The sequence below is a fragment of the Melanotaenia boesemani genome, chromosome 8 (assembly GCF_017639745.1).
Source record: "Melanotaenia boesemani isolate fMelBoe1 chromosome 8, fMelBoe1.pri, whole genome shotgun sequence".
Classification (NCBI taxonomy): domain Eukaryota; kingdom Metazoa; phylum Chordata; class Actinopteri; order Atheriniformes; family Melanotaeniidae; genus Melanotaenia; species Melanotaenia boesemani.
The window spans coordinates 17,870,172-17,889,753 of record NC_055689.1 but is presented as its reverse complement, the minus strand read 5'-3'; the positions used below and the strand labels follow the sequence as shown (position 1 = coordinate 17,889,753).

At 38.5% G+C, this 19,582-nt stretch overlaps 3 protein-coding genes across 3 annotated transcripts; 1 reads left to right on the top strand and 2 right to left on the bottom strand.

Annotated features, from left to right (window-relative positions):
- Positions 1 to 2,541: 2,541 nt before the first annotated feature.
- Positions 2,542 to 4,139, top strand: LOC121644421 (peroxynitrite isomerase THAP4-like). The gene is made up of 5 exons (XM_041992318.1): positions 2,542 to 2,566; positions 3,087 to 3,246; positions 3,348 to 3,457; positions 3,531 to 3,634; positions 3,771 to 4,139. The coding sequence occupies exons 1-5, from the start codon at positions 2,542 to 2,544 to the stop codon at positions 3,885 to 3,887; spliced, it is 516 nt and encodes a 171-aa protein (XP_041848252.1). The 3' UTR covers positions 3,888 to 4,139.
- A 2,306-nt stretch (positions 4,140 to 6,445) lies between these two features.
- Positions 6,446 to 9,332, bottom strand: LOC121644101 (peroxynitrite isomerase THAP4-like). The gene is made up of 5 exons (XM_041991801.1): positions 9,187 to 9,332; positions 7,580 to 7,739; positions 7,302 to 7,411; positions 6,798 to 6,901; positions 6,446 to 6,649 (listed from the first exon to the last, which is right to left on the bottom strand). The coding sequence occupies exons 1-5, from the start codon at positions 9,209 to 9,211 to the stop codon at positions 6,533 to 6,535; spliced, it is 516 nt and encodes a 171-aa protein (XP_041847735.1). The 5' UTR covers positions 9,212 to 9,332; the 3' UTR covers positions 6,446 to 6,532.
- Positions 9,333 to 10,106: 774 nt separating this feature from the next.
- agxtb (alanine--glyoxylate and serine--pyruvate aminotransferase b) lies at positions 10,107 to 14,772 on the bottom strand. The gene is made up of 12 exons (XM_041991799.1): positions 14,738 to 14,772; positions 14,232 to 14,586; positions 13,577 to 13,769; positions 13,353 to 13,417; positions 13,119 to 13,219; positions 12,979 to 13,049; positions 12,812 to 12,896; positions 12,598 to 12,696; positions 12,277 to 12,346; positions 11,815 to 11,910; positions 11,483 to 11,611; positions 10,107 to 10,538 (listed from the first exon to the last, which is right to left on the bottom strand). Exons 1-12 carry the CDS (start codon positions 14,755 to 14,757, stop codon positions 10,431 to 10,433), a joined length of 1,392 nt encoding a protein of 463 aa, XP_041847733.1. The 5' UTR covers positions 14,758 to 14,772; the 3' UTR covers positions 10,107 to 10,430.
- Between the last annotated feature and the right edge of the window lie 4,810 nt (positions 14,773 to 19,582).

Here is a 19,582-nt window from a genome sequence, read left to right as displayed (position 1 = left end):
AAAATACAAGTGGAGACGGTCGTGATGAAAAATGTGGCATCTAGAGGTTTGAAGTCTGCCTGAATTACATGCAGAATCTGTTGCAGGAGTTTATTGAAAGCTACTCTGTTGGTCTCTGGTGGCATTCAAGTGAAACTACATTCTCTGCATGAATATTAACATCTTATAGAAACACAGAAAAGCTGTAAAATGAGGGGATCAGCTGAAGAGTTTAACATCTGCCAGGATTATACAACTTTAATGTCTGCAGTGATACATGAAGTGTGACTCATGAATAAAATTGAACTTTTTAAGCATAATGGTGGCAGGGAAATCTTTAACTCAAATTATGCTTTAAAAATGACCAAATAAATCAGCTGCAGCACCACAGACGGTACATATGATGCTGCTCATTTCACATTTTTACTAGCTGCGTGGAAGAACTAACATCCCTTTGTCAGGTTTTGTTCAAGTGTCAACAAGCCATGGAAGACAGAGCCAGAACCTCCACACTAAATAAATGCTCTTCGTGTTGTAGAAAAATATACAAGATTGTACTGTTAGGCCAAATTAAGATGTTTTCTTTTTTTAAGTAAAGCCTTTGAAGAGGCAGATTTATAGAGAAGGTGAACTTTGTCTCTCTTTTGAGCATCACATGTGCAGTAATGAAAAGTTACTGAAGAACTTGAACCTGGAACATTCATTCAGTTGCCTGGAAGTGATTTATTTAAATAACTTCAACATATCAACATATACATTAATGAAGCAGTTCTCCATTTTGTTTTGCGTTTAGACTGCTTCATTTTACTGCGTAGCTCAGCAAGTAAGTAAGTAAATGTTTATTTATATAGCACCTTTCAAGATAAAATCACAAAGTGCTTAACAATAAGATAAAACACTAAATAACAGTAATACAGAGAGAATAAAAACAAATAAAACTAAGTAAGCGAAGTTGTCTTGTAACCCGAGGGTTGCCGCTTCGATCCTCAGCCAAGTCGAGTTTATGTCGAGGTATCCCTGGGCAAGACACTGAACCCCTAATTATTATTATTATTATTATTATTATTATGTTTCGAGCCATGTTAGGCTGTCTGTCTGTTAACAACATAACTCAAAAAGTTATGGATGGATTTTGACAAAATTTTCATGAAATTAAAATTTCATGAACCCATTATTACATTTTGGGGGTGATCTGGATCACCGTCTGGATCCAAGAATTTTTTAAAGGCTGCTTTGGGAGATAATTTTGGCATTAAAACTCCTAAGTAATAAATAAATAAATAAAAAAAAAAAAAGATGACATCATGGTAAATGTTATAATCCAATATTGTTTGATCCGGATCGTGTTGATATTCTGGATGTGGTGATCCAGAAGGTTCAAAATATAGGGGGTACGGGGCAGGTTGTTGGGCCTTTGGGGGTTTTTCTCAGGTGACTGACCCCATGGTTTGATGGAGGTCTGCGCTCTCTGAGTGCTTCTAGTTTTATTACTTTATTTACAATTTTACAATTCCTTTGTCATGTGATTCAAGAAGGTTTGCTCACTTGCAAAAATTGGTCTTTATTTTGTGACTTAAAAGCAGCAACAACATGAGATGATGAAATAGAATAGAATAGAATAGAATAGAACTGTATTCTCAGTTTACCACCACTACTACAGCCACCCTGTAAGTAGCTCAAAATATTTATAGTGAACATTCCTGTAGCGTCAACAAAATATGATGAACTGAACGGAAGAGCCTGTCTAAGAGGATCCATATTCAGCTGCTACTTGGATATAGTTTTTAACAAAAAAAATTCTAGGCAATGGGAAAGTTGACAAAAGAAAACAAAAGAAAAAAAAAAAAAAAAAGGACAAAGAAAAAACACACACACAAACACACACACACACTCACACACAAAGGTATTAAACCTGGAAAACATGAGATAAAGACGGAGACTATCCCCCATTAGCATCCCGGTGAACAGCCCATGAGAACATTGTCTGCAGTGACTCAGCAGGATGATTCAGAAAAGTGATTTGACACCAGATTTATCACACTTACAGGCTGAAGACTCACAAGTGTAAGAAAACTAATACTAACGTGGCACTGCATGTCCTAATAGAAGCTCTCAAGAGCTGCAAGAAGAGCTAACAGACTCAGATAAATAAATAATTAGTAAATAAATAAATAGTGTTTTTATACAAGACAGTTGAAATAGTTTGTCCTTATGCTGTCAGAAATCCATCTCGTATAAGATGGCTAAATAATAACATTGTCGGATGTCCCATGCAGAGTACTCAGTGTGTTTGTTTTGTTAGGGAATGCTCCTCCTGTCTTTATTTCATGAATCAGGAACAAAATGTGGTCAAAGTTGATATTTGTTTTCTCAAGTTATATTTTTCTAAAGGTTAATTGACATATTTGTAGTATTTAAGAGTTAACTACAATTCCCAAGGTTCCCTGGGGTGCTTGGACCGCCTATAAAAGGGCTTTAACCTGCATCAGGTGCCAGTGTTGCCAAGCTTGTATTTCTGCATCTCAGTTTGGATCCACAGCTGCCCTCCTGCAACAGCTTATAATGCCATCTTCTTCCAGCAGTGCCTGTAAGTTAACTATTTGACTCTTAAGCAGAACTTTGTCCAAGTTTTTAACTTTTGAGACAAGATTACCTGTCAATTCTGATGTGAGTTACCCAAAAGAAATCTAGTTTAACAGGTGTATGTTTTCTTCTTGTAATGAAATTACTTCTGTAACTTGCATTTCTGTCTAGTGTAGTGTTTTTTTTATTTATTTATTTATTTTTTTTTTATTTTAAAACACAAAACTAATAGCAGATATCTTGGAACTTGTATACATTTAAATCAGGAATACCCAATGCTTGTAGTTTAGGGCCACCTTCCCAACACACCTGATTCAAATTAAGTAGATCTCCTCAACTGCTTGTCAAGTTTTGTTCAGGCCTGTCCACATTAAGACAAAGGGACTGGACATTTCTGCTTAAAGCTCACTTAGCAAACTCCATTTTAAGTGTGGACGTTGCCTGTAAAAACCAGTGTTGGAGTTATCCTGACACGCGTGTTTGTTAACTCTGACTGCTGTGGCTTTTAATGTTTATGCTAATAGCTTCAGTGGAGCTGAACCCAGCCCTTGAACCTGTCAACTGGTTGCTGGGTACCTGGGAGAGTGATGAACCTGGACAGGGAGGCTTCCACTCCATCAAACCTTTCAGCTACACAGAGAAGCTGCACTTCAGCCACATGGGACAACCAGCAATGCACTTCATGTAGGTGTTAGTGCAAACAAACTGTGGTTGCATAATTCTTGTCCAGAAATCTGTTGTGGCAGACCTCAGACCTGTGGCTGATCTGTTGCTGTGTTTTACAGGTTCAGTGCCTCTCCTGAAGATTCATCTAAGCCTTCACACAGAGAATGTGGCTTCATTCGAATGCAGCCAAAGACCAACAGAGTGGCTTTCATTATTGCACAGGACTCAGGTAGACTTAAATCCACTAAATCCAACTTAACATTGTCGGGCTTAGAAAACTAAAACGAGGTGGTCTTGAGCAGGTCTGGTGGAGATTGAAGAGGGAGAGCTCACAGGAAAGCAGCTGACATTGAAGACCCACAAGTTGGAAAGAATCTCTTTTGCCAAGGAGCCCCACGTGCAGCAGGTAAATCTGCCATCATGCACAAACTGGCTGATCTGTGAAGATGCTTTTCACTGTCAACAATGTTTCTATTGCACTCATTTGGATGAATAACGGCTACAGCCACATGTCGCTGACCTCGCCTTGTTTCCATTTACAGATTTGTCGAGTGTTTCAGCTACGACCAGATGGGAAGTTGGCGCAGACGGTTTCTATGACACTAGACAAGAAGGAACCTACTCAGTACTTGAACATCACCTACGTTAAAACATCTTGAGCAAACAGGACAGCTTTTCCTACAACGGCAGCATGTTGCACTTGAATGTTAATACTGCTTGTCTATTCTGTGCTAAATGGCTGGTGAGGGGCAGAAATAATGGTGGCAGTTGCAGACCTATGCACGGTTTTGAGGGGTTGATTACAATTGGTGGTGGTGGTGCCCCTCCACCTCCTGTCAAAATGTACATGGTGGGTTTCTACTGGAAGGTGTATCACTTGATTTCACTGAAATAAATCTACTTGGTCATCAGTCTTTGCTTCATTACTATACTAACTTTATCAGGTGGGATGAGTAGACTGCAGGTTTCATATTTGTTAAACGTGAGTATTTAAAAATAAAGGCTTTGTATATTTTACAGCCACAAGGACTGTTTATCCTAGGCATGTTCTTACTGACAGGCTCAGTATATGGAGGGAGGGAAAAGCTCAGTCCTTCATTTTAAATCCCGGCGTGTTGGATGACTTTGTAGCAGCCATGGTGGATTTTGGTCATTGATTAATGCCAAAGAACATTTTGGTGCTTCCTTTTGCATTTTCTGCAATAACTTCAACTAGGGGTATTTGTGTATACATGTAAATGCACACATTCCACTATCAGATTACCTGTAGCTGGCTGGACGGGAACAGCATGTGAACCAAACGCAGCAATGACACAGATGTTGAACTCGATGGCTTCCAGACATGCTGGACTCACAAGTCCTGGAAGACTTCAGCATGCCGTTGGCCAGGACTGTAACGCATCAAATCAACTAGTATAGACCTGGGAACCATGCCTCTCCCTTGTAAGAGCAATTTATTTAGTGCCTCAATGGATGGTGTGGAGGTGATGTATTTCTCGTTGTTGCAAATGGTACTACTTCAAAATGTGGAAAATACAACTGTGTCCAGAAATACAAGTGGAGCCAGTCGTGATGAAGAATGTGGCATCTAGAGGTTTCAAGTCTGCCTGAATTACATGCAGAATCTGTTGCAGGAGTTTATTGAATGCTACTCTGTTGGTCTCTGGTGGCATTCAAGTGAAACTACATTCTCTGCATGAAGATTAACATCTTATAGAAACACAAAACCCGTAAAAATGAGGGGATAAGCTCAAGAGTTTAAAATCTGCCAGGATCTCTAAACAAAAAGCACGGTCTCATTAAATTATACAACTTTAATATCTGCAGTGACACATGAAGTGTGACTCTAATGAATAAAATTGAACTTTTTAAGCGCAGGAATGGCAGGGAAATCTTTAGCTCAAATTATGCTTTAAAAATGACCAAATAAATCAGCTGCAGCACCACAGACGGTACATATGATGCAGCTCATTTCACATTTTTAGCTGTGTGGAAGAACTAACATCCCTTTGTCAGGTTTTGTTCAATTATCAACAAGCCATGGAAGACAGAGCCAGAACCTCCACACTAAAGTGATAAATGCTCTTCTTGTTGTAGAAAAAATGTACAAGATTGTACTGTTAGGCCAAATTAAGATGTTTTCTTTTTTAAGTAAAACCTTTGAAGAGGCAGATTTATAGAGAAGGTGAACTTTGTCTCTCTTTTGAGCATCACATGTGCAGAAATAAAAAGTTACTGAAGAACCTGAACCTGAAACATACATTCAGTTGCCTGGAAGTGATTTATTTAAATACATTAAACATATCAACATGTACATTAATGAAGCAGTTCTCCATTTTGTTTTGCATTTAGACTGCTTCATTTTACTTTTGTGTTGTATCTGTTTACTTTTGATTTGAATTGTAAAGACTCTTTTCATGTCCTTAACAGTGTTTTATATAACACCAGAAACATCACCACAACACCAGAAAGGAAACACCTTTCAGTGTAACAGAACCCTCTGACCCAAAGACAAAATAGTATGACAAAAAGTAGTATGTATGATATACAAAAATGCTTTGAATATCTCAAGTTAATAATGTAAGAGGTATGACAGAATAACTTATTTACCACAACAATCAAAGTATACCACTACGCAACTGTAGATATGTTTCCATGACTACCTGACGCCCGTCCATGCCTTTGTCTCCTCCAGGCTAGATTACTGTAATGCACTCCTCATCGGGATCCCTGGCAAGAACATTCAGAGACTGCAATACATCCAGAACAGCGCTGCCAGGATCCTGATGAGGGTGCACAAGTGAGATCATATCACCCCCATCCTGAAAACTCTTCACTGGCTCCCCATCTGACTCAGGATAGAATACAAGGTCTCCCTCCTCACCTACCAGTGCACTCATGGACATGCCTGTCTTTACCTACAGGAATTCCTCACCCCTCCTCACGAACCCTCCGTTCAACCACAAACACCCTCCAAGTTCCCAGAACCAAGCTTCGTAGCATGGATGATCGGGCTTTTTCAGCTGCTGCCGCAAGACTGTGGAACACCCCACCAGACCACCTGAGAAGTCCGCAGTCTTTAGAAGTTTTTAAGCAAAATTTGAAAACCTTCCTTTTTAAAAAAGCCTTCTGCTAAATAGTATTTTATTGATTTTTTTCCCTGTTTTCTGTAAGCACTTTGAGATTCCCTGCAATATAAAGTGCTATACAAATAAAATGTATCATTAATTTATTATAAATGCTTAAGCTTATTTTGTCTTTCTGAATCAATACACTGCACATGAAAATACTGCTAGCTTGAAGACTAAGATAACCGACGGTAGGTGATGTGCAAGTGTTGAGTCAGCGGCTGCTTGTCTGTAGCCATGGAAACAGTCTGCTCAAGCTTCCCATCTGGTCGCAGCTGAATTACTCGACATATCTGCACGGTGGAAAAGAGCAGGTGAGGTTACAGACAGCAAACAGTACACAACTTCTTTTTTTTTTTTCCTAGTTCCATATGACAACGCTCAATATTAATGCAAAGATCAGCTCATTGTTTGTATCTGATAACTCAGGAACAGTTTTACCTGCTGCACATGGGGTTCCTTGGCAAAAGAGATTCTTTCCAACTTTTGGGTCTGCAGATTCAGTTGATTCCCTGTAAGCTCTCCCTCTTCAATCTCCACCAGACCTGCACAAAAAGACCTTGTTTATTCTCATAAGCTTATATTTGAATTTTGGAAAAGATAAAAAAATTAAAACATAAAAAAGGAAAACATTTTCTTTTGGCAGACAAACACACCACAACATGCTTGCACTGGGTTATAAAACAGATCATTTTTATGGTGTGTTGTTAGCAAAATGTAAAAGTCAAGACAAAGCCTGACTATACTGTGATTCTAAGGTTGTGGACTTGTGGCAAGTTATATGTATTAACTGCAAAAACACATTGCTGAGGTCAGTGTTGAGGGAGTTGTTCCCTCTGGATTATTTGAAGCATTTAAAGAGACTCTTCCATAATCCAGAAATTCTGCAACTGGGCAGAGCCCTAATAACAGACTCAAGGATCCATTTAATAGTTTAAAGCCTACCTGAGTTCTGTGCGATGATTAATGCCACTCGGTTGGTCTCTGGCTGCATTCGAATAAAACCACATTCTCTGTGCAGAGGCTTATTAGAGTCTGCATGAAATGCATTGAACCTATACAAGACAACAATGAGGAATCAGCTATAAGAAAGACAAGCTAATGCATATAAAACAGGCTGGACAAAACACTTTTATTCCAGTGCAGGCATGAAGTTAAATGCTAGAAAATGTAAGTTTGAAAAAAAGAAAAACGTTCAGTTTCACTTCTACAGTAACACTTACATGAAGTTGATGACTGGTTGTCCCACATGACTGAAGTACAGTTTTTCTGTGTAGTGGAATGGTTTTATAGAGGGGAAGCTGCCCTCTCCAGGTCCATCATTCTCCCAGGTGCCCAACAGCCAGTTTAGAGGTTGGACAGCTGGGTTCAGCTCCACTGATGCTATAATAAAACACACATACACAAATAGCAGTGTATAAGCTAGTTTTGTGTTTGTTTATCTAAGTCTTTATTTCCCTGGTTTTAGAAATCAGGACATATTTGAGGGGAAAGGCCTACTACCTGAAAAGCTGATTTAAACCAACCACCCAGACATTATAAAGGTCTTGTATTTGTTTGCCAAACATTCTCCTGTCTGTATTCACTCTAGTTTTAATTTTCTTTTTACACTTTATTGATTTTACACTGTCTGGGACCTCAGTGAGATTTATACATAACAACAGCTTGGCACCTTCTTCTCATACTGATCACATTTTGCTGTGGGATGGCATCTGATTCCTCAGTTGTTGAAGGTCAAGCAGCATGGATGTGTTGGTCACTGCAGCACAAACAGAACGCCCAGCTTGATCCCACAAGTGTTTAACTGAATTGAGGACTGGACTCATGGCAGGCGTTCCATCCTCTCCACTCCAAAATTCTGGAGGTACTCTGTGATGATCTGGCTCTGCGAAGAGTGTTGGCACCCTGGAAGATGGAGCTAGGTCCTAGATTCTGGAGATATGGGATCACTGGCTCCAGAATCTCATTTTGAAGTCTATCAATTAGATGTCAGTCAGGTACCATCATACTACACACCTGGTAGCATATGAATGAACAACAAGAAAACACTGTAGGGGGGGTTGGGAGTCACTACCCACATATTTAGTTGTGTTGCTCATTCCACAGAAGCATGATCCCATTATATGATCAAGCTACACCTCAGTGTAAAGGTGATTAATTAGGCTTCCCAATTATGTATAAAACAACACTCACTAGTTTTTTTTAAAAGGTAGAAATAATTGGCTGAATACAAATGTCCTTACTTTTTTGTGGTAAGTTTAAAAATGACTGGGTAAGGAAATATATACAAAACAAGACGACCCCCCACCCCGGCTAGAGTTCAACTTAAGTCCAGAAGGTGGCAGTGATGCAACACTAATCACGTCAACTATGTTTAAGGAGGAGAGGAAGAAGTGGGTTTTCTCCCCCCCCCTGATTTTAATTAAAGCGAGAATCTTTTGTGTCGCTTTTAACACATGAGAAATAGTCCTTAGAGATGCAGAGGTCGCAGCACACACAGCTCACTCTTGTGTTGTTTTGTTGATGCTGCAGTAAATTTGGTATGTCCTCGCTTAAATAAAACAAACACATTGTTTGCTTTAACTGTACGTAACATGACGTACAGACAGATTAATTTTCACATTTAAATAACTATAATTTACTTGGTTAAAACAGCAACTGAATAATTTAAGGTAACATTGTCATCAGCAAGCAGTGATAGCATACTTGTCATCAGCAAGCAGTGATAGCAGCTAGTATGCTCTCTCCGAGACATTCTGGAGGTGACGGTTAAAAACATGTACATGTATATACTTTCACTTTGTGACAGAACCTCTCACAATTAACCTACCAGCACCAGCGACAGGACACGCCATGAATGTAGCCTGTTTCACAGGATCGAGGATGAATCCCCCAAAAAGGATAAAAGGCAAAAATAAAAAGTTACAAGTCAAGGTGCACTGCACCAATGTCAGTTTGCTTTTGACTGCTACCGTGTGGAATCCTGGGAAATGTAGTAATATCATACAATGCCTTTATAAGGCACTGCGGTGTAAGTGCCTTATAAAATGATAAGAAAATCAGGCTATACTGGATATAACATTCAGTGGCCAAATTTAGATTGCGATATTAACGTTTTACGTCTCGATTTGACACACTAATGCATGACAAGCATTTCATAAATGAAAGCAAACTTTATTGACATCTTCAGCCCACTTGGCATGGCCCATAAGCTAATGTCTACGTCTTTATTCTAAAAAGCATCTAAGTCCCTGCAATAAAGAGCACAGATGGATTTCACTCTTTTTCAACAGTCTTTCCAACATCAGTGGAAATGAAGGTATATTTAATCTTTTCTTTACATACTATATAGGAGCCAAATATTGTAGAAGTTGTATGTACCCAGTAGGGGGCACTGTATTGTTACCTGGAAAGGTAATAGACAAGGGTATATAAGAGGAAGACGTCATTATGTCACCAGGTGTTTTGACCCGGAAGGGCAAAAAGGTTTTTGACCGCAGTGGCGCGAGTTAACAAAACTGTATTGTCTGTCTTAAAATGGATGATTGCAGAATAAATAGAAAAGGTCTGCACAGCAACTAGAAGTGGACATTTATTATTGTTTTAATGACAGCGACAAGGTGCGTCAACCACCACCGAGTCAAACATTCTCAGTGCTCTGCAATAGGCTTAGCTCCTTTAACATACTAAATATTAAAACTAGTTTTAATGAAAATTCACATAGCTAATTTTAGGAAAAGTCAGACACAGTTAAGACTTCATGATTTTATTTGACAAAGTTATTGAATATGCAAATTTCAAAATGATCAAAATGACCGTCAGTTGCCCTTGTGTTAAAATGACTAATACTTTTTTTTCTTTAAAAGTAAACTAAAACCTTTTTGAGTTTTCGTTGACTAAAACTGGACTAAAACTATCACAAATAGAAATGCAGGGGCTAATAAGCATTTTCATCCAAAGGAGGAAGACTAAAACTAAAATTGCTGCCAAAAGCAACACTGTAGGAACACTAAATATTTCTTTTTCATTTCCTAAGAAATGAGTAGACAGTCACTGATGTGGGAATTTTGGCTATCAAGCCTTGCTCTTCTTGCAGTTCTTGAGAGCATCTGCCAAAGCGTGCAGTGCCATGTCAGCGTTGGCCTTCTCACAGTTGTATCCCATCAATCCGATCCTCATCACCTAATTGAAAAAGAGGTAGAAAACACTGCATGAGAACTGTGTCTGCAGTGACTCAGCAAGATGATTCAGAGAGCTGCGCACACACCAGACTCCTCTTATAAATGTTGGTTTGGAAGTTTATGACATCTTAAGTCAGAGTGTATTGTATTAACAGAAAGAGCAAGCTAACCTTTTCCTGGTTAATGCCCCCCCGCACCCCATCAAAAGTTTTCTAGGCCCGCCCCTGCATATCTGAATTATAAATCCTCTCTACTTCCTGTTAGCTACCTTGCTAGTGAAGGGTCCTGCTCTGACTTTAGAGCATGTATGTAATTTCTTTCATCACATTCATGGCCCATAAATGATCAGACCTGTGTCTCCAACATCTGCACAGCACCAATGATTTAGTGAAGACATCTCCTTGTTTCCTTTTGCTGTTTCACTCTTAATAGATATCTGAACCTGATCTATCTTCAGAGATGTGTGCATGCCTGTCTGATGATTAGCAGATTTTTACACTTGCTTCACTAGCAAACCTCTTTAATACTGAAAAGTAATATGAAATAAAGACAAGAAATATCTAACTGAAACAGGCTGCTAACATTTTTCATTCTTTAGCTTCATGTGATAGTGACATGGGTCCGATTAACATGAGACTGATAAATGTTGCCTACCTATGTTAGCACATCCAAAAACAATACTAGAGAGACAGTACTAGTGACTGAAAAGCCAATCAGCTGATCACATACAGCCTGCCATGATTCACAACAGGATAAGGAGGGGGAGAGAGGACACAGAGAGGACCAGGACAGTGACGTTTGTGCAAAACTATGTATAAAGTTTTTTTTTTTAATGCAGAAAAAGTGTGGGTACTGAATCCTCTCACCAGGAAAACTGTGGGTGTTAAAACATCCCCATCTCCTACGGGTGTGGCGCCCTCAAATCCAATATCCGCATTAACTAACCATGCCAATGGAAGGGCCCAGTCCTCCTGTCATCTCCATGTGGTGGTGCTTCATGATGTAGGCCAACATCTCCCTCCAGTTGTAACCCTCAGGGATGGCTATGGTGGTGACGGATGGGAGTCTCATATCCTGCAGGACATCTGTTACTAAATTACTGTAGTTGTAATACTGAAGGGATACTTAAGTGAGGTTTGCTCCCACAAACCTAATTAAGCATAATGTGAACTATTATCACAGTTAATTCTGTCTCTTTCTTGTTTTTCTGTTTACAAATAATCAGTTTTACTTTTTTTATGGCAGAATCCAACAGCTTTGCTTTATGTTTGCCTGACCTTGTCTGGGATGAATAGTTTGAGGCCCAGATCTTCAAGTCCTCGGTACAGGTAGGCTGCCACCTCTTTGTGTTTTCTCCAAGACTCCTCCAGCCCCTAGAGGGAGACAAAGATTGATTAAGTTAGTTAGCTGCCAAAGTATGAGACTGCATAGCTCCTGTTCAATCATAACTAACACGCTCAGTTGTACAAACTCACAAGCAGCAAAAAAGGGAGACATGGCAACTCTTTCTAGACATCTTTCTAGAGTAAAGTTACATTTTCATAACAATAACTATAACTGACTTCAACACAAAATTAGATAACTGCTTTGTCCTTTTGGATTAGAGATAAAAATATTGATGTCTCAGAACTCATTAAACTTTAGTAAGTTATTTGAGATTAAACACTTCTTTAAAAACAAACTTAGCAAGATTTTCCACTGATGTGAAAAAATGAAAAAGTGGTGAAATATCCCTTTACCCTCTCAGCAAGGATTGCCAGACCCTCCCGCAGGGCAAAGAATCCAGAGACAGGACCAGTGTGGTGATATCTAAAACCCAGAATAAACATGATTAAACTACACAATCTCTTTATTTTATACTATTTTTACAGCAAACACTAAACACTATACCTGACATTTATAAATCTTCCTAACAAAATGACACCTGGTTTATTAGCTGAAAAACTAAAAGCCATTTCTACCAAGCTTTTAGTTTAGCTGCTACCTTCAAGTTACTGAAGTAAGCTAAAGTTTGAGGATCATATGACTGGAATCATTTTGTAATCAGTCATCTTACTTACGCTCTGGCTGGTTTCCCATCACAACCCCAGTAGTTGGACAAATGTGTCATGTCAAAGAGATATGATACTGGTTTTGTTTTCCTATTAAACATCTTGTGGCTGTATGGAAAAGCAGACATTGTGTTCTTTTAATTACTTTATGGTTGCTGCTATTAGACCTTTTGTACGTTATAAAAAGCATGAGTTGAAAAAATAGAGCGGTGGCTCTCCTTACCAAGCTCTGTCATTAAAAGAGATGGGTGCTGTGCCAGGAGGTGCATTCAAAGCCTTCTGAGAACCAGTGTACAGGATGTCAATATCTTAGAAAACAATGAGAAACATGTTTATCTCTTGCAGGCTTTACATTGAGCAAAGGAAGATAATCTTTCAACATAGTCTTACTTTGTTTGTCCATAAAAATGGGTGCTGCTCCAAGTGAGGCAACTGTGTCCACCAGGAACAGACAGTTATGTCTGCAAGAGACGGGGTAGTTGGCAACAAGAAATATATCTTTTATTTAACACGTTAGGTAGCAAGCTTACTTTTTACATATGTCTCCGATGCCGTCTACTGGGTGACAGAGACCAGCTGAGGACTCCCCGTGTGTGAGGAAAAACAAGACAGGCTTGTGTTTTTCTATGGCCTAGAAAGCAACATAAACAGGAGTTCAGCCACATCTGTGTTCTTGTTATCTGCAGTACAACTGTGCTCCACTAAGTAAAGTTCAGCCATTTTTTGATGCTGTTAGTTGGCTGCTTGAGAGATGCGGTGCCAACCTGTTCAATTTCTTTATTGGTAAAATATCCTCCAGGTGCTTTTACCATTTTGTGTACATTAGCACCTAAAAAGAAAGAAAGAAAGAGTCATAAGCAAATAAAGTAAAGTAAAATTAAATACCATAAAATCAAGTTTTATATTGTAGTTAAGCCAATTAATACTATTACTTGTCCTCTTCGGAGACCCAGGAAGTGCGTGAGTAAAGCCCTGCGTAAACTCTTACCCATTCTTTCTGCAATTTCGGCTACGCGCTCCCCCCAGATGCCATTGATGGCCACCAGTACGCTTTCTCCGGGCTCTACAGTGTTGAACACAGCACACTCCATAGCGGCGTGCCCGGAGCCGCTCATAGCTATGGTCATGTTGTTTTCTGTCTGAAAGGCGTACTGGATCCCTTTTTTTAAATCGTTCATAATCTATGACACAAACGAAAATGTTAAAACAGTTCTTCAATTTGACTGAGCAGGTACAATAGCTAATCTCAGCGCATGAGTGTCACTTTACGCAACAAAGTGTACAACAGCACATCAGCATGTGGTGGTAGACGAATGTGGTCCATGTGTATGTGCGAATAATTTAAACCATTTCACTTGGCTTAAAAAATCTGGATAAAGTAGGCAATTCACTTTTAGTACTTTTAGTAAAGAAAAATTAAGATGCAGTATTCCCACAATTCTCACAAATAATAATAATTAAAAAAAAAAATAGTCAAAGCTATAAATCACTTTTCCAAATTTAAGGACTATTTATTAGCTAGGCTATAAAATTGACTTCCATTTCGATTGTTCACCACTTAAATAAAATGTGTCTGTTTCCACCTCAAAGTCATCAAAATAGCCACCATAACTCACTCCGAGCCTGATTTTGAGAAAATTTACCTCGTACATTTCTGGATGCAAGTGGCCAATTATTGGCCTGCCGCCTGCAGCTAAGACACGGGGAGGAATGTTTGAGGGTCCTGGTCCGAACAGGTAACGGAGAGGCACCTCTAGCGGTCGGAGTATGCATGCCGGTGGCGGGATGGTGACCAAAGACATAGAGCGGTCCAGGCGCTGCAGCACTGGTGCGCTCCTGGTGGTAAGCGGACTGTCGAGCGCCGCTGCAGCCTGCTGGGCAAGCAACACGCTCCGGCTGAACAAAGCCCGCTGCATCACGGCTGGTATCCTGTTCCTGAGAAGCCTGCAGGGGCTGAAGTCACCTCTGACAGACGAAGAGACTGAGTCTGACTGTGAGCTTGAGTGAAAATTTAAAACAAACAGGTCTTTGACCTCATGGTCAAGGGCTGGTGTGCGTCATTAATGCAACAAGGTGTACAACAGCACATCAGCATGTCATGGTAAAACAAATGTGTTTTAATGTTCGTTAACTCATGCAAGGCACTTACATTTTGGAGAAGTATGACATCTTTTAAATATTTAGCACTCCAGAACTCCTCAAGGCTTATTCCCCGAGACTTGAGAAAACAACGTAGAAAAAGAGTTGAGAAAAATAAGGTGCCATTTTTATTTTAGCAGTTCTGTGTGTCACCTACGGCCAATCTCCCAGGGACACACAACATTTGAATGCTTGTATTTTAAGGCCATCTTTCCATGCTCTAAGTGCATGTTCATACTTTTCTCACAGTTTTGACCCAGTGGAAATGTTTTGATGACACATTACTCGTTTCGATCCACAGCACTTGACTCTTGACCTGAACAGAAGAAGGAGGTCCTGCACATGGCAGTTCAGAATCAGTTGATGTTGGCTGGTTTGAGGCGGTTTGTTGATTTTGTCTGTCCCTTCAGTCACAGTGGCCTTTGAGTTGTAAAAGAGGAGTCTCCTCTCACAGAGCCAATCTGCTTTCTCAGCGAAAGAAACTGGGCAGACAAACAAACAGCTATGCACCTCCATAACAGAAATATACATTAAAAGGCAGGCAAGCTCTGTTTCACTAATGTGCATTACTACAAACTATTTAAAATGTGTAAAATCAATTCCATTATTGTTGTTACAGAGCAACTGTTCTCAAAGATATCACTGTGAGTACTACTGCCAGTTTGTCAGTGTCAGAAAAACTCTTCAAATGTTAATTAAATTGAGTTTCAAGCGGTGTTAGAAATAGAACATGGTCAACAAAACCAAACATTGTCCTTAATAAAACAAAAGTAACTGTATTTCTGAACTGTTGTGTCATGAGGACGTCAGCAGAAGGTGTTCTACTCTGAGTGTGGCGGGGTAAATAATTACACTGCTGGTAAAAGAGTAAGATTTGGTGTTCCTCTCTTACTGGTTGTTGTTCTTGACTCAAAATCTGTCCCAACAGAGAAAGAAGAGGAGGAGCTGGGTAGAATAGTAATACATTGGTCAGTAACAGTGATATTTACATTTGGTTACACTTTCGTCTAACGTCATCCTATTCTGACCATAATTTCTACTTTAATGTTGATTTATGTTTGATAATTATTTAAACATTTCATTATTAAACTACTCATTACTTTGGGTTTCTATAGATACCAAAACATGGACAGGTATGGAAATATCTCAGAAGTTTGTGGGGTTAAATATGAAAATGCATAATGGTAAAAAAAAAAAAAAAATTAATAGTATAAATGATATTTGTAGGGCAGCATTCGGGCAACATGATACTTTATTCTACAACACAGGAAACAGAAGGACTACATTTCATGTGAATTATGCATGAGAACACTTGAAGCCTGACTAATTCTCACTGTTTCAGGGATGAGCATAATTTAGTGCACGTGGGGTTATGCCCCCCCCTGCACTTTTTCGGAAGTTGGTTGTAAGTTGAGACACTACTGACCAGAGAGCTTCTGTTTTAGTGCCAAGTTAAATTATGCATAACATGTTTGCTTCACTGAATTCTGAAAACCTAGTAAATTTGCTCTTAACATAACTTATCAAAGAGTTTTTGTGTACAAAACTTAATCTGGACCCACAGAGAAATAATACTATAGTACAGAAGAACAGTTATACTATAATACTATAGACAGAGAATCAACTGTGGCTTTCTAACCAACGAGAGAGCTGATTACATTCATGGCACAGTTGTGATTGGTTTAACTTGGTTTTCACTACTTAAGGCCCCAAAGTGTCAAGCAAAAGCTAAATGGAGAGGGCTAAGGAAATTTAATTAGGGAAATCCAATTGAAAAAAGAATTTCAAAATGCAGAGGTGGAATGAAAATGGAAAAGAGAATTACCTTTTTAAATGTATGACATGGAACGACATTTATAACCAGATTCATGTATAATTTATTTCTCTTTTTAGTAATAGCGTCTGAAAATACATTAACAAAAATTGCAGTATTTATTAATGAAATATTTCAATATGCAATTCCTCATTAATACTTCCATTTAAAATGTGTAATTACAAAACACGTTGCAATTTGATTTCTTTTTGTATGAATTAGTTGATGAATTTGAAATTAAATTTAGCGATCCACATTTTTTATTTCACAATAAATTACTCATCAAAATGCTGTATTAATATTTCAAAGACCCTCCTGGTCTTCTTTACAATACTGCAATTCATGGCATAGTAAATATCTGATTTTTCTTTTGAACGCATTCAGTGGAGCTAATCTGAGTTAGCATTATTTTAGTACAAAGGTAGCAACAAGCTAACGTTTACGCCCCACCGTTGTGGCTCTAAACTTGTTGCTAACATAAATGCTAACATTAAACATTGTTGTTAGTGTCTAACCTCTCCGGGTGTATGTTAAGGTGAAGGTGAATATGGTGGATCCAGTATCCTCGATTATTTTTATACCACAGACGTTGGGGTTCTCTGCTCCTATTTTGGTTAGTCCCTTTTTTAAAATAAAGTTTTTAATACCCAAAAGAAGCAACAGATGTGTGCCGGCACTGCCATAGCGCTTGGGTGACGTCATCCCGTGGTGCATTGTAGGACACGGCCGCCATACTTGCAGACGCCGTAGAGTGAACAGGACCACTCAAAATTAAAGAAAATAAATAAATAATATAAAAAATAAACAAATAAATACAAAATAAATAAATGGATGGAGAAAACATAAGGGCGTTGTTCCTAACGTATAAAAACTGAACAAAAAGACAAGTAAACCTCTAGATGAAATCCAGACATTAGGCGCAACTTGAGTGGGGAATGATCCTAAATATAAGATGTGTGCAGCTCAGGCACATGCAGCCGGTGAGCCTTGGCTGTGTACTAAATGTCAGAATGCATGTTGGACACAGAACTGTAAATGCCTCTGGTCTCGTATGTAGCTTGGTATGCGTGTTTTTTTTTTTATTTTTTTTTTTTTATTATAATTTTTACTGTACTAGAATCCCAGTCCTCTTTGAAAAGGTTGATATTGTTCCTGTCTGCAATTCATATTATCCCAGTATTTCAATAACCAGTGTTATGTATAACATATTTCTGCAGTGACTTTTTTTTCTTGTCTACTTTAGAAATGCTGGTAACTGCACCTTATACTGGGCACACACACACACACACACACACACACACACACATATATATACATATATATATATATATATATATATATATATATGAAATGTTTGTGTGTGCATGAAAAAAACAAAACAGGAAATGATTAAACAGAACTTGAAAAATTAAAAAATAAACAAACAAAAAAACACTTGTAAGTTTTGTTTTGTTTTTGTAAACATTATTTATAATGTCAGAAAAAAAGCTTATGCCAGGGGATGGTAATTACACAGGTTATGATAAAAGAAAATCAAGTAAATAAAAGGAAATAACCAGCTAAAAAAATGACAAAAGAATAATTAATATTAAGAGCAAATCTAGATAAAGTTATTTGACAGGATATCTGCAATGTAGCATTTTAAATCAAACTTCTTTTGCTTTGTTGTTAAGACAATATTTATCTCCAAAAGCCAGGTCTTACTCCAACATATTGTAAATTTTGAGTCCTAGAAACATCTTTCTGCAGGTTTTTAACAGATTACATATTTATTTATTGGAAACTGTATTAACAGTAATGTCTGGCTAAATATTAGATCTGTACTTCCAAATCCTTTGCAAAGTTGTAATAAGCTAATACAACTTTGTATCAGTTGTGCACAGAGGTTTTGTCACAAAGAAGCAGCTTCCTACAGCCTTGCCACAGCTAGTTTCAGTCCTTGGTGGAAAAAGAGCTACATGTAAATCAAGTAATTGGTAGTGGTTGTGCTTGGTTTTTGTGTTTCCTCTTGAATCATGTGATTTGTTGTTACTCCACTTTAATGGAGTTTTATGTTATCTGATTATGTTCAACTTGCTGAAAAGTTGACTTGGAACTTTTTTCACACAAGTATGAACCAACAAAACCGTCATTTTTACGATGGTCTGAAAGAAGCAAAGAAGCCAACAAGTGGGGATACTCCCATCACAAACGTAAACATGGGGAAAAAAATTGGGAAAAAACATGTGTTGGCTATGTTCTCATGGTCAAGGTAAGTATGGGCAGCAATTTCTAGGCAGGGGCAAGAGTTCTGGGGGTGATTACCAGATAACATTAATAATTAAAATGACACCATTTTATTAAAAGAAAAATTTCTGCTTTAGGGCAAAGCAGCTGAAACCATGGAGGAAAGGCAAAAGAAAAATTTGTGAAATTCATTCTTGACCAAGGTGCGGAGGAAAGGCAAAGTGTGATACTGTGCTGCCAAGGATAGTGTACTTAGCGCATACAACTCCAACCATCCTCTCAACCAGAGATGTGCTAACCGTCTGGTCCTCCTCCACATCTAGGCATCAAGGGGACAGCGTCCTCCCGAATGATCCCAAACTCTCGAGTTTTGATTGATTGGCATGGACGCGTCTGTGTTTCTGATGTTACATCACTGTTATGTCTGGGGTAATGACAGCACGCAACTCAAACAGCAGGCAGGAGATCAGACAGAGAGAAAATAATTTTAAAAATGTTCAGCAGTTTCAAATTTCAAGTCCAAGTCAAGTTTAAAGTCTTTTGAGAACGAGTTCATTTCGAGTCTCAAGTCAGAAATACGACTTAAGTGTGACTTGAGTCTCAGTCCCCATCTCTGACCTGAAGCAACGTTTTTCTATTAGGGTGCAGGTGATCTTTTATAGGCTAGCTTTCACTTGGGCTACAAGTGGTGGAGTAAGATTTATTGTCATATTTACTTAAACACATTGAACAATAAAGGACAGCCATAAAACTTTATATCTATCAGTTTAATTTCACAACATTATACATGAAACTCACACTACTGGTTATGTACAT

What these genes read in the sequence shown, in the direction of transcription:
- LOC121644421 (XM_041992318.1), top strand. Translation starts at nt 2,542, where the DNA reads ATGCCATCTTCTTCCAGCAGTGCCT. An exon ending in CAACCAGCAATGCACTTCAT is followed by an intron (nt 3,247 to 3,347) that starts GTAGGTGTTAGT and finishes TGTGTTTTACAG; the next exon opens with GTTCAGTGCCTCTCCTGAAG. An exon ending in CATTATTGCACAGGACTCAG is followed by an intron (nt 3,458 to 3,530) that starts GTAGACTTAAAT and finishes GGTCTTGAGCAG; the next exon opens with GTCTGGTGGAGATTGAAGAG.
- LOC121644101 (XM_041991801.1), bottom strand. Translation starts at nt 9,211, where the DNA reads ATGGCGTGTCCTGTCGCTGGTGCTG. An exon ending in GTGTCCTGTCGCTGGTGCTG is followed by an intron (nt 7,740 to 9,186) that starts GTAGGTTAATTG and finishes GTTTTATTATAG; the next exon opens with CATCAGTGGAGCTGAACCCA. An exon ending in AGGAACCCCATGTGCAGCAG is followed by an intron (nt 6,650 to 6,797) that starts GTAAAACTGTTC and finishes TCCACCGTGCAG; the next exon opens with ATATGTCGAGTAATTCAGCT.
- agxtb (XM_041991799.1), bottom strand. Translation starts at nt 14,757, where the DNA reads ATGTCATACTTCTCCAAAAT. An exon ending in ATGTCATACTTCTCCAAAAT is followed by an intron (nt 14,587 to 14,737) that starts GTAAGTGCCTTG and finishes TTTTCACTCAAG; the next exon opens with CTCACAGTCAGACTCAGTCT. An exon ending in CATTTTTATGGACAAACAAA is followed by an intron (nt 12,897 to 12,978) that starts GTAAGACTATGT and finishes TTGTTTTCTAAG; the next exon opens with ATATTGACATCCTGTACACT.